This window comes from Pogoniulus pusillus, chromosome Z (genome assembly GCF_015220805.1).
Source record: "Pogoniulus pusillus isolate bPogPus1 chromosome Z, bPogPus1.pri, whole genome shotgun sequence".
In the NCBI taxonomy this organism is placed as follows: domain Eukaryota; kingdom Metazoa; phylum Chordata; class Aves; order Piciformes; family Lybiidae; genus Pogoniulus; species Pogoniulus pusillus.
The window spans coordinates 14506195-14520033 of NC_087309.1; the positions used below are offsets into that span (position 1 = coordinate 14506195).

Below are 13839 nucleotides of genomic sequence, written 5' to 3' on the forward strand. Positions count from 1 at the left end.
TGAAAATTCCTGAAATGGGACACAAAAGCAAGTGAGAATCTAGAGCCCTCTTAGTAAACAACTCACCACACTGGAGTGAAATGGACTCACAGTGAACAAGGGACTTTTTGTTTCAGAAAGTATACTTTGGGCAGTAGAACAAATGTGTTCCTTGTATCTTGGCAGTGCTCTCAAATGCATGCAGCACAAAAGACTGATGATGTAATTATGATCACTGCAGACCCAAAAATCTGGATTCTGCCCTTGGCTCTTCTCCAACCCCTGCGTGACACCAGGCCTACTTCCCCTAGCCAGGATTCATATTGCCTCTCTATACCATCATTGTGTAACAAATCAGGCAAGGAAGGGAAGAGACAAGCATGGCTGAGCCAAGACCTGTCGGTCACACTAGAAGGTAAGAAGAATTGCACAGGCAGCTCAAGCAGGGATAGGTATATTGAAAAGAGTATGGGAATGCTGCCTGGTTGTGTAGAGATGAGGTCAGGAAGGCCAGGGTGCAGCTGGAGCTGAACTTGGCAAGAGGTGTGAAGAATAACAAGATGGACTTCTACAAATATGACAATCAGAAAATGAAAGTCAAAGAAAATGAACCTCACAATGAGCAAGAATGGTGAGCTAGTAACAACAGACAAGGAGAAGGTTGAGGGTCTCCAAAACATTTTTGCCTTAAGTCTTCACGAGCAACCTCTCTCCTTACACCTCTCAAGTTTAAGGACCACAAGACAGAACCAAGTGGACAAAGTCGCACCCACTGTAAGTGAAGGCAAGGATCATGACCACCTGAGGAACCTGAATATGCACAAGTCTGTGAGACTTGATGAGATGCATCCCTTCCCTGAGTCTTGAGGGAATTGGCTGATGTAGTTGCCAGGCCACCCTCCATGATGTTTGAAAAGTCCTGGCAGTCAGGTGATGTTCCTGGAGACTGGAAGAAGGAACATATTACACCCATTTTTAACAGAGGTAGAAAGGAGGACCTTGGTAACTACCAACCTTTCAACCTCACCTCTGTGCCTGGGAAGGGCATGGAATAGGTCCTCTTAGAAGCTCCAATAAGGTACATGGAGAACAGAGAGGTGATTCAAGACAGTCAGCATGGCCTTATCAAGGGCAAGTCCTGCCTGACCAAACTAGTGGCTTTCTACAGTGGAGTGACCATGTCAGTAGAAGACAAGAGAAGACCAAAAGATGTCATCTATCTGGACTTCTTCCCTACAACATCCTTCTCCCTCAGTTGGAGTGACATAGTTTAAACAGGTGGATTGTTTGGTGGACAAGGAATTGCATCCAGAGGGCAGTGGTCAATAGCTCAATGTGCAGAAGGAGATGGGTGACAAGGGGTGTCTTTCAGGGTCAGTGCTGGGACCTGTGGTGTTTAGTATCTTCATCAATGATATAAACAGTGGGATTGAGCACGCCTTCAAGCAAGTTTGCAGGTGACACCAGCCTGAATGGGGCAGTCAGGGGAATGTCAGGGGAATGGAATGTTATCAAGAGGGACTTGGACAAGCTGGAGAAGCAGGCCTAGGTGAACTTCTTGAAGTTCAAAGAGGCAAAGCACAAGGTCCTGCACTTGGGCCAGGACAATCCCCATTATCAATATAGGCTGGGGGAAGATGTGATAGAGAATAGCCTTGCAGAGGATAGCTCAAGAGTGCTGCGGGACAAAAAGCTGGACGTCAGCCACTAAAGTGCCCTTGCAGCCCAGAAGGCAAATCACCTCCTGGGTTGCATCAAATGAAGCTCAGCCAGCAGACTGAGAGGTGACTCTGCCACTCTACTCCATTCTGGTGAGACCTCACCTAGAGTACTGTGTCCAGGTTTGGGGACTGTTATGGAGGGTAGAAGAGCCCTCTTGACCTCTTGCAATATTTTCATTTATACACAAAATTGTGGCTCAGAGGCCTTCCATCGAAAGAGTCAAAACATTGCTTTCTATCTGCTTGCACTGGGGCAGCTGCTGTACCAGCAGACGTACAGTATCACACTATCACAGTATCACAGTATAATTAGGATTGGAAGAGACCTCACAGACCATCAAGTCCAACCCTTTACCACAGAGCTCAAGGCTAGACCATGGCACCAAGTGCCACGTCCAATCCTGCCTTGAACAGCTCCAGGGACGGCGACTCCACCAGCTCCCCGGGCAGCCTATTCCAGGCCCTGGGAGAATCTCTCCCGCAGAGGAGTAAAAGACATAAACATGGCCATGTTTTGAAATAAAAACCTTGGAGTTTTCAGCACATCTGCTGGGGGCTGACCCCTGGGTGGTCCCGTAAGTTGTTTTTGGTGAGAATTATCCAATTCTGTGAGTTGATTATAACTTTGTACCAATCTGTAAAGCTAACGCAAGTCTGCCTGAGTTGGCTGAACACACCTCTTCTAAAACACTATAAAAATGTTGCATTTGCCTTAGTTGGGCACCTCTTCCCCCTTGCCCCTCGCTCCTCGCTCTTTACCCTGCTCTACTTGCACACCTCTTTTGCTCGTTACCCTGCTCGCTGATTACACACGCACGCACGCGGCATTCGCATCGCAACAACCAGCTCAAGGCGGCACCGTTCCAGGCAGCGCCCGATCCTCATGAGCCTCAGTGTGCTAGTTTGAAGCAAGCTGGAATGTTTTGGTAAAAGAACTAGATAATGGGCAGTGAAAAGGTAAACATGGTTGTGTCTCTTCGCTCACAGTCCCGATGAGAACTCTGGGAAGAAGAAGTAAACATTCTCCATTTTGTCTTTCATTCTGCCTTTGCCTTCAGACCTAGCCACATCTCCTTAACCCCACTGCCACTAACCTTCCTTCTTAACCTCTTGGCTGCACCTCTATTCTTCCTGGGAACTGGGGTAAGGTTGAGAGGGGCCGGGGAAGGTGTTGGGGTGGTTTGAGAGCCCCTCCTGGGGACTCAGGTTTCTGGGAGGGGAGTTGTGCTTCTGTATTGTTTATCCTTTGTATATTTCTGTATATAACTGTGTATATACTGTAAATAGCTGCTTGTATATTTGCTGCTGTAAAATAAATAGCTTCATTTACATTCCTGGAGTCCCTTCTGAGTTAGCTGAGGCAATTACAAAAGTGTGGGGGGGGGGGGGGGGGGGGCGCGGATAAGAGCCCAAACCATCACACTCAGGAATCAGCGTCCAGTCTGAACCAGACCCACAGAAGCTCCAACAATGAGCCCAAATCCACGATACTTAGAACTTTTCTGAACTACAGTTGGACAGTGAGTAACTGACAAGAACTTAATTTAAAGACTGAACAATCTCTCAAGCTTCCAGTGAACTCTCTCAAAATCACAGACTCTCTTCCTAAATCCTAGCATTTTTCAAGCCACGGACTCTCTTTCTAAATTCTTTTACAAACTGTTGCTAAATTCCTGATTTCTTGTGCATAATCATTCTGTGATCTAATTCGCAAACTGCATATAAAGAACTTACGTGGGATAGTTGTAAATAAGTTTGGGAAGGGGATTTCTAGTGTATATAATTTTAAATCATTTAAACCTTTTATAAATAGGCCTCACACTTAATTCCCCAGAACTCCCCCAAACAAAACTCCCTTCCACAACAGGGACCTCAACAGAAGAAGGACATGGATCTGCTGGAGATGGTCCAGAAGAGGGCCACAAAAATTAGCAGAGGGCTGAAGCACCTCTCTTGTGGAGACAGGCAGAGAGAGGTGAGGTTGTTCAGCCTGGAGAAGGGAGCACAGAAAGCACACATCAGTCTTGCTTAGTCTAACAAGTTAGAACAGCTGCCTGAACAGGCTAAGAAGCTAAAATTCTTCAGCTTGCATCTCTCCTCCTGTGCATGGGTGGCAGGGCAGTGGGATTCCACTGCCCATTCCCACAATCTGTGAGCATGGGGACTGTGAGCATAGTAAGATTTCACTCTGCTGCTCAAGGCAAAGACTGATCCTAATCTGGTCTTTCGAAGAGCTGCTGCGTGCTCAATTAAAGAGGCTGTCAGGCCAATTTAGGCTTCTTGGCAAACAAACAGGAACATTTTCAGGGCTCAGATGGAGTGAACTTCAAGAGAAAAAAGTAATCTTTAGAGGAAGAGGAAATGTTGCAATATTGCATGCAGAAAGCAATCCTTACTGATATAAATGAAGACAGCCCATCTGGCTGCATTGTCAGAGCAGCAAGAAACACAGGAGAATTATTATCTGGGATCACACCAAAGACCTCTGTTGCCAAGAATCTTACCTACTGAGTAGCAACTGCTTGAGTATTGTGAGTATCCCAGCAAACATAGGTCAATACCCTTGCACACACTCAGCTTCCAGCATCTCACAATTGCAAGCTCACTGAATCAGACAGTTTGTCCTTCCAACACCAGACTGGCCTTCCTTTAGCTTATATATCATCTTTTGAATCCAGGTCTGTCTCTGTCCTTCAGATCAAAAAAAAAAAAAAAAAAAAAAAAAAAAGCTCCACAATTTTATTACTTCTTACATTACTCTGTTTTAAATTTGCCTTAATCCTTCTACTGAGTAATTTCATAACCTCATTCATGCGTTATGGGCAATAATGAACATTTGACACCTTTTCACTTTCTTCACGCCCATTCTACAGACCCAGGCCAAGGTTCTGTCTCTTGTCTGTTGCAGGAGTTCTGTTTCTGCTCTCTGATCAAATGTCACTGCATATATTTCTGTGTATCCTTGCTGCTCTTTTCCAAACCTTCCACACCCTAACACATTCTTTGGATGTCACAGCCAGAACTGCACTTCGTAGTCAAGATGCCAGTTTATTGTGAGCTTTGTTTGGCTCTTCTGTTAGTTTTCCATTGTTGCTCCTGCTGCTTCTTTCTGTGTAGTTTTCTATTTTGTTTGTTTCCACTTTATCCAGATGTTTTCTTTTCTTTTTCTTTCATAGTAATTCCCATAATTTGTTTGGTTTTGGTGGTGGTAGTGGCTTGGGGTTTTTTTGTTTGTTGGTTTGATTTTTTGTTTTGCTTTTGCTGAGCACTGTCAAGTGTTTGGAAAAGAAACATGTGCTTGAATGACTTCAAGATCACCTTCCTGGATAACAGCAGTCTCCTTGAAGCCCAGTGATGAACTTTTTGTGTCCCACATACGATATTTCTCAACAATTAATGTAATTAGCCATTTTGCAACAAGTGAGAGTATTCAGCATTCGTGTAAAAAGAAAAATACAAAGAAAAAAGGTGTCCCCTTAATCACAGAATTACAGAAGGTTAGAGGCAGGAAGAGACCTCAAAAGATCATCCAGTCCAACCCACTTGCCAGAGCAGGATCATCTATACCAGATCACACAGGAACACATCCAAGTGAGTCTTGAATATTTTCAGAGAAAGAGACTCCACAGCACCCCCCTGGGCAGCCTATTCCCTAAAAATAAATACTAATCTACTTGCCTTGGTAGTTCAGAATATTCACAACATATTCTAACTTTTTCACTAGCAAAAATGTCTCCCTGTAATTTGCAATCTAGATTAACTGAAATGGCGGGTGAGCAGAGACGTAGCTCCTAGTAAGCTCCTCTCTTTGGCTTCTGACTTCTTCTCCTCTAGAAGGGGTTGGGGTATTCAGAGGTAAAATCTTGGAATTCTCAACTGCTGGTTACTGGTAGCACCAAGTAAAAACTTTTGTTTCAATCCAAACAGATGTATCAATGCCCTACTGAAAAGGCAGCTTTTAGTTATACAGAATACTAACTCAGTGAAGAACAATTTCTTGCTAGAGACAGTGGAGAGACTCACTGGGTTCAAACACCTACTTCACCTTGCAAATGTAATAACTGCAGTCTGACTGTTCTGTGGTCTGTCACCTTGCAGCAAGGAGAATGCTCTGCTGACTTTGCAATACTGTTCTTTGACATTCTCTACTTTGTGTTAGAGTTAATAGTAATATTTCATAGAATCATAGAATCATAGAATCAACCAGGTTGGAGAGACCTCCAAGATCAGCCAGGCCAACCTAGCACCCAGCCCTAGCCAGTCAAATAGACCATGGCACTAAGTGCCTCATCCAGGCTTTGCTTTAACACCTCCAGGGATGGTGACTCCACCACCTCCCTGGGCAGCCCATTCCAATGCCAATCACTCTCTCTGCCAACAACTTCCTCCTAACATCCAGCCTATACTTTCCCCAGCACAACTTCAGACTGTGTCCCCTTGTTCTGTTGCTGCTTGCCTGGGAGAATAGGCCAACCCCCACCTGGCTACAACCTCCCTCAGGTAGTTGTAGACAGCAATGAGGTCACTCCTGAGTCTCCTCTTCTCCAGGCTAAACAACCCCAGCTCCCTCAGCCTCTACTCATAGGGTTTGTGTTCCAGACCCCTCACCAGCTCCATCGCCCTTCTCTGGACATGTTCCAGCATCTCAACATCTCTCTTGGATTTGGAGGGGGTCATCTCTGCAAGGACTAGATGTCCTGGAGAGGTGCAGGTGGGGTACTGCTCTGATCTTCACAAACTTCTAAAAAGCAGTGAAGGCTGAAAATAGTTTAAAATTTCAGTCATCTGTCTGTATACCCCTGCTAATTAACAACACCTATCTGATACACAGCTGCAGCTTTAAAGTCACTGTCCACTACATGAGAATGCTAGCAAAGCAACTCTACAGTTGCTACTAACAGTGGAGAAGAAGTCCTGGTGAGTTCCAGAAGCACTTTCAGGGGACCTGAAAAATTCACTGAGTAGTCTGCCAAGAAGAAAACATTGAGGAGCCAACACTACCTGAACAAGAATGACTCCAGTGAAACTTAGTAGTCTGTTCCCTTTGGGAATTCCCCTGGGAAGATATGGTTCCTGGGAGGAACTACCAAGAATTCTGTTCCCTACCTAAGAAACTGTTCAAGTAGAGCTAGAAAGCAAAAAGAGTGAGAGAGTGGAAGAAGGCATGTTTATTCATATATATATATACCACCCTATTTACACAGAAGTAATAGGGGAGATGTGAAGACAAGAATTCAGGATACAACAGCCATTGTATCTGCAACACAAGATAATGAACAGGAGCAAATGCAAGGTTGCTAATATGCATTCCATAGTGTGTGTGTGTATGTATATACATACATATATATGTATGTATATAAATACACACACATATAAACTCAGCAGGTACATATGACACACTCACCAAACAACAACCAAAAAGAAGTGAGAAAATGTCAGCTAATTAAAATTCTTTTCCATTTCCTGAGCATGAGAACAGTAATACTGGGTAGAGATTAATATGGAGTAGCACAACAACCCTTATGTTCATTGCTGTACAAAATTATCTCATGTCCAACAGAGACAAAATATCCAGGCCTGGTGTGCCCTAATGGAGAGGTTATCCTTGGAGACTTCTGTGGAACGTGTCTCCTTACAAGAAAGCAATGAGTTTACACTTAGAAAAGTCTCTTATAATTACCTTCTGACAAAATATATCTGGTGTTTCAGCAATAGAAAAATCACAGCCCATCAAGTCAGATAAAAAGGATTAAGTGGTGCTTCAAGAGGCAAGTCCTTGAATGAAGAGAGAGTCAGCACTCTCATAAGCCAAAAGCCTTGGCTAATGCTGCCTGTGCCTACACATTTCTGGAGGTTTATGTCATGGAATATAAAGACCTAATCCCTATCTTGAGTTAAATCTCAATTTACTCCTTTGAAATCAGTTGAGTCCTTGCTATGAGATGCAATCCATGCCCAAGTACAGTATGATCAGATCTCAGTGCAGCTGTTAAATATTTATATCGCTCAATGGTTATTTTGCATTTGTTACTTACAAGAGCCATACCCCACTGCAAATAAGTCCTTGTATTTTGGATTCCTGTAATAAGAAAAAATATGTATAAGATTGCATTTATTATTAACCATGTAGTTCCACATAAATCATCATAGAATCATCATAGAATCAACCAGGTTGGAAGAGACCTCCAAGATCAGCCAGTCCAACCTAGCACCCAGCCCTAGCCAGCCAACTAGACCATGGCACTGAGTGCCTCATCCAGGCTTTGCTTCAACACCTCCAGGGATGGTGACTCCGCCACCTCCCTGGGCAGCCCATTCCAATGCCAATCACTCTCTCTGCCAACAACTTCCTCCTAACATCCAGCCTATACTTCCCCCGGCACAACTTCAGACTGTGTCCCCTTGTTCTGTTGCTGGTTGCCTGGGAGAAGAGGCCAACCCCCACCTGGCTACAGCCTCCCTTCAGGTAGTTGTAGACAGCAATGAGGTCACTCCTGAACTGCCTCCTCTCCAGGCTAAATAACCCCAGCTCCTTCAGACTCTCCTCATAGGGTTTGTGTTCCAGGCCCCTCACCAGCTTTGTTGCCCTTCTCTGGACACCTTCCAGCACCTCAACATCTTTCTTGAATTGAGTGGCCCAGAACTGGACACAGCACTCAAGGTGTGGCCTGACCAGTGCTGAGGACAGGGCAAGAATAACCTCCCTTGTCCTACTGGCCACACTGTTCCTGATGCAAGCCAGGATGCCATTGGCTCTCTTGGCCACCTGGGCACACTGCTGCCTCATCTTCAGCCTACTATCTATCAGTACCCCCAGGTCCAGCCTGGGGTTATTGTGGCCAAAAGGCAGAACCCTGCCCTTGGCCTTGTTCAATCTCATCCCATTGGCCTCTGCCCACCCATCCAGCCTGTCCAGGTCCCTCTGCAGGGCTCTCCTACCTTCCAACAGATCAACACCTGCTCCTAGCTTGGTGTCATCTGCAAACTTACTGATGCAGGACTCAGTCCCCTCATCCAGATCATCAATAAATGCACAGGACTTCACACATTAATATCAGTGTCCATTCTCACAACACTGCATACACTCTTAGGGCTTGATCTTCTGAATATATGTACTAGCAAAGTTCAGGTGTAACTACTTCTTTCAGACTCAGTGTGTATTAAAAAATAGAAAATCAGCCAACCATAACAGTAGTTGAAAAATATAAAAAGGGCACAGATAGACATGATGTCACCCTCCAGCACTTACTGGATTATCAATTTAATAATCACAGAAGGTCTACTTTTAAAAAAAATAGATCTTTGAGGAAAGAAAAAAGGAAGGAATATGTTAGTTTCCATTTTTCAGGGGCAAGAATAAAGAAGCTTCTAAACTGCAACAAATAATACCAATTAACTTACTTTCCCTACTGTTACTGAATAGTCACAGAATGACAGAATGTCAGGGTCTGGAAGGGACCTCAAAAGCTCACCCAGTCCAACTCCCCTGCCAGAGCAGGATCGCTTATATCAGATCACACAGGAATACATCCAGACAGGTTTTGATATCTCCAGAGAGGGAGACTCTACATCCTCCCTGGGCAGCCTGTTCCAGTGTTCTGTCACCCCCACAGTGAAAAAAAACTTGCTCATGTTTACATAATGTCTCAAGTTCCACCCACTGCCCCTTGTCCTGTCACTGGGCATTACCAAGCAGAGCCTGGCTCCAGCTTCCTGGCACTCACCCTTTTCATATTTATAAACATTAATGAAATCACTTCTCAGTCTCCTTCTCTCCAAGCTAAAGAGTCCCAGCTCCCTCAGTCTCTCCTCATAAGAGAGATGTTCCATTCCCTGAATCATTTCTGTGGCTCTGCACTGGACTCTCTCAAGCAGTTCTATGCCTCTTTTGAACTGGGGGGCTCAGACCTGGACTCAGTATTCCAGATGCAGCCTCACCAGGGCAGAGTAGAAGGGCAGGAGAAACTCTCTCAATCTACTAATCACAGCTCTTTTAATACACTCCAGAATGGCATTGGCCCTCCTGGCCACGAGAGCACATTGCTGGTCACCTTTCCATCCAGCAGGACCTCCAGGTCCTTTTCTCATTCACTGCTCTCCTGCAGGTCAATCCTCAACCTACACTGATACCTGGGGTTGTTCTTTCCCAGTTGCAAGACTCTACACTTGCCCTTGTTGAAGAGCATCCAATTTCTCCCCGCCCAGCTCTCCAATCTATCTTTCTGAGTAGCAGCACAACTATCCTGTGTGTCAGCCACTGCAATCAGGTTTTTGTCATCAGCAAACCTGCTGACAGTGCACTCTGTGCCCTCATGCAGGTTGTTGATGAATATATTGAACAGAACTGGTCCCAGTACTGACCCCTGAAAGACTCCACTAGATACAGGCCTCCAACTAGACTTTGTCCAACTAGATTCTGTCCCTTTGACCACAACTCTCTGACTTCTTCCCTTCAATCAGTGCCCAGACCACCTTACTACCAAACCATCCAGACCACAGTGCTTCAGTTTGGTTGCAAGGATGCTATGACAGACAGTGTCAAATGCTTTACTGAAATCAAGATAAACCATATCCATTACTCTACTGTCATGTATCCACCTTGTTATGTCCTTGTAAAAGACTATCAGGTTGGTCAATCCTAACTCTCCTTTGGTAAAACCATGTTGACTGCTCCTAATGACCCTCTAGTCCTTGATATACCTAAGGACAAAACTGAAGATTAAATTGTTCCACTACCTTTCCTGGGAAGGAGGTGAAGCTGACTGGTTCATAGTTACCTGGGTTGTCCTCCTTAGCCTTTTTGAAGATTGGAGTGACATTTGTCTAACATGGGGTGCTTCAGGAGACAGCTAACAGCTTATGAGTTCATGACTATTTCTACAGACCAGGGAATGAAATTGCCTTCTAACCCTGTTAGTGAACAGTGTATTTGCTGAAGCACACTTCTTCTGAGCACTTAGTCATCTATTATATCTTACAAGTCCCTTTATCTGAAAAACATCTACCTTCTTTACAAGCTCTGAGCATGGGCAGTTACTGTAGGGTTTACATGGGACAAAGATCAGTACTTTGGCATTCTCTGAGCACACTCAACACAGCCACTGGGTTAAAATTCTGTGAAATGAATGTATGTGAAAATGATCTAATGAGTATTTTTTTTAACTTGTTATCATAAATTTGTAAAGTAAAACTACAGCTCTTTTGATTTCTCCTTCTTCTCTAGGGCTAATACCTAGGCATCCTAACACTCTTGTGCTGTACTTTAGATCACTGCTAACAATGTGAGAACAAGAATTAAATTAGAAAAGCTTATTACATAGGGCAATTTGGTGTCATTCTTCCAATTTCAGAGCTATCTTTCTGTCATCATTTAGAATCACAAAATGGTTTAGGTTGGAAGGGACCCTGAAGATCATCCAGTTCCAACCACTCACCATAGGCAGGGACACATTCCACTAGAACAGGTTGCTCAAGGCCTCATCCAACCTGGCCTTGAACACCTCCAGGGAGGGAGCATCCACAGCCTCCCTGGGCAACCCACTCCACTGTTCCATCACCCTCACTGGAAAGAACTTCTTCCTAACATCAAGTTTAAATCTTCCCTCTGCCAGGCTAAATCTATTACACTTCATCCTGTCATTACAAGACCTCATAAATAATCCCTCCCCAGCCTTCCTATAAGCCCCCTTCAGATACTGGAAGGCTACTACAAGGTCTCCTCAAAGCCTTCTCTTCTCCAGGCTGAAGAGCCCAAACTCTCACAGCCTGTCCTCATAGCAGAGCTGCTCCAGCCCTCTGAGCATCTTTGTGGCCCTCCTCTGGACTCGCTCCAACATGGTCACTGCAGCCAAGGCTACCCTTCAGCTTCACTTCACTCATCAGCCCCTCCTTGGTGCTGAGGACTGGGTCCAGCACAGCACCTTTTCTTGTGGATTCCTCTACCACTGCACAAGAAAGGAGATGAATATGTATGTCTGATGCTCACTGCATGAATTAAGTCAGTACTGAGAAGGATCATCAAGCATGCTAAAAAGTAAAATCACTTCTTCATGTTGGTGTTTGATGCTTATTCCATGGTGATGACATCTCAGAAGATGAGAGCTGATTATAAAGTATTGATGATCAATTCTGAACTGAGTGGGAATAAATACAAAGTGCACTGCAGGGCAAATGCATATTGAACTGAACTGTGTAAGATCCCAGTATAAAAATACATTGTGACCGGACAGTGACTGAATATGTACAGTGCAAAAATCTCCTCTCTGCTATCAGGGCTTTGGAATCCTAGAGTCCTTGGGGCTACCTAACTGGCACACACCATGCTTGCATTTTACTTTCTGCTGCTTTAAGTCTTCTGTATTGCTGTCACTATCCCTTCTCCTCCTATGGGCTTATCAGGACTGATTCCTACAACATATTGTCCAAAGATGCAACACCTGAGAATTCCCCAAAAAAAAAAGGGACTCCTTGCTTTGTTAACTTCACCCTAGCAGAGCCTGCTGTGTGACCTAACCTTTTGTTGCATGGGACCTTACAGCCTTAGAGCAGCCTTACAGCATCAGGAAGCACCAGGCATGTCTGCCTGTTGTCAAAACAGCTGACTGTGATTATTCAAGAGCGTTCCCAGAGAAACCAGTCCTGCCTTGTAAGGGACCATAGCATTCAAGTGGGCTGCTGAAGTCCTTGATGAACGGCCAAGACTGAGTTTGTAATAAAGACACATACCAGGAGATGGCAGTAACTGCAAGTCTCTTGGTTTTGTCGTACTGGAACTTCCATAGAGGGAGGAGGGTTCCTTGCTCGCCCCTGTACTCATCCGAGGCATCCTCAAAATATTTAAAATCTAAATCGTAAAAAAAAAAAAAAAAAAAAAAAAAAGAAAAGAAAAGAAAAGAAAAGAAAAGAAAAGAAAAAAGTCACAGTGTAGAAACAGGAAACAAATCAGGGCGCTTTAAAAAACAATTTGTCAGCCTCACAGCCTCTAGGCTAGAGTGCTAAACTACCTTATTACTATAAAAACTGTCTTGAGTTCTTAAATCTCAACTGGAAACCTGCACCTGAGCCCTTTAAATGCATTTCACCAAACACTGAGTCCTCGTACAATAAACAAACAAACAAACGGATAAATAGCAAATGACCTAGAAACAGACAAAGGATGAACAAGAAAGCAGAATCCCAGAGAGAAGAGTGACCTCAGGCCGTCCCCAGAGATAGTTGCAGGCTTTCAGGAGGGTGCTGAGTAGGGATAGCAAATCCCTCACAAAGTAATACTGACACTGAGTAGGTCACTGTGACTGGGACCTGTATACCAATGGAGAGCTGCTTGACGCTGGCTGCAGCCAGCAGCACCTGAATCCAAGTCGGAAGTGCTGCAGGGAGAGAAATGTTGATGAGACCTGCTGTCCTCAGACAGCTCACAGCAGGGCAGATGTGGCAGGCCCTTTGCTTGTCCATGCTCTGCTGTACTATTTGACTTGTCCGATTTACTAGCTTATTTACCTCTCTCTCTGTTTTCTTGCCCTTCTATTTCCCTTTCCATTCCCCTTTCTCTTTACTATTTCCTTTTGCTTTCCAGTGGCCACTCATCTGTAAGACTTCTTGAGTCACAAGTGTTTCCCAGCAGAACTGTACCTTGTGCAATGTCATCAAACGTGTTCTGATTAACTATCCGTTCCATTATTTTGGCAGCCTTTGAGATCTTGGTTGTATCATCACTCTGTTGAAAAACAAGGAAGAGAAAATGTTCTTACAAGTTCCTTCAGACCTTATGAGACTGAAAATGTTCACTCCTTTGATCCTCAATATAGGACAGTTTGAAGATCCTCACACCAGCACCTACTGACAAGGACACTAGAATTGAGGAAATTGTAAGTTTAGCAAGACTCCATCCACAGCTGAGCTGCAGTAACTTCAGTATTTGTCCTGATTCAGCTCAGTTGGAAGGCATTTACCTGTGAGGGCAGTTAAAATAGTGTTTTCCTCAACTCATTCAAGCTACCTCATAATGGGAAGAGCAAAAAGCATACATATGATCCCTTCTCCATCTCATTTGATAATCACCAAATCACAGAACTTCAGAGGTTGGAAGGTGCAGAGGCAGGATGCGGTACTCAAGAGACAACTCAATATGAGTTAGCTG

The 13839-nt window shown here is 44.4% G+C and overlaps 1 protein-coding gene across 2 annotated transcripts in view; it reads right to left on the reverse strand.

Annotated features, from left to right (window-relative positions):
• The window catches only part of DNAI1 (dynein axonemal intermediate chain 1), a 248859-nt gene that overhangs the window by 173341 nt on the left and 61679 nt on the right, over positions 1 to 13839 (reverse strand). For both annotated transcript variants that reach the window (XM_064140660.1, XM_064140659.1), the window contains exons 10-12: positions 13332 to 13416; positions 12426 to 12543; positions 7736 to 7779 (exon numbers count right to left, since the gene is read on the reverse strand). In XM_064140660.1, the coding sequence (XP_063996730.1) occupies positions 7736 to 7779; positions 12426 to 12543; positions 13332 to 13416 (247 nt within the window). The remainder of the gene's footprint in view (positions 1 to 7735; positions 7780 to 12425; positions 12544 to 13331; positions 13417 to 13839) is intronic.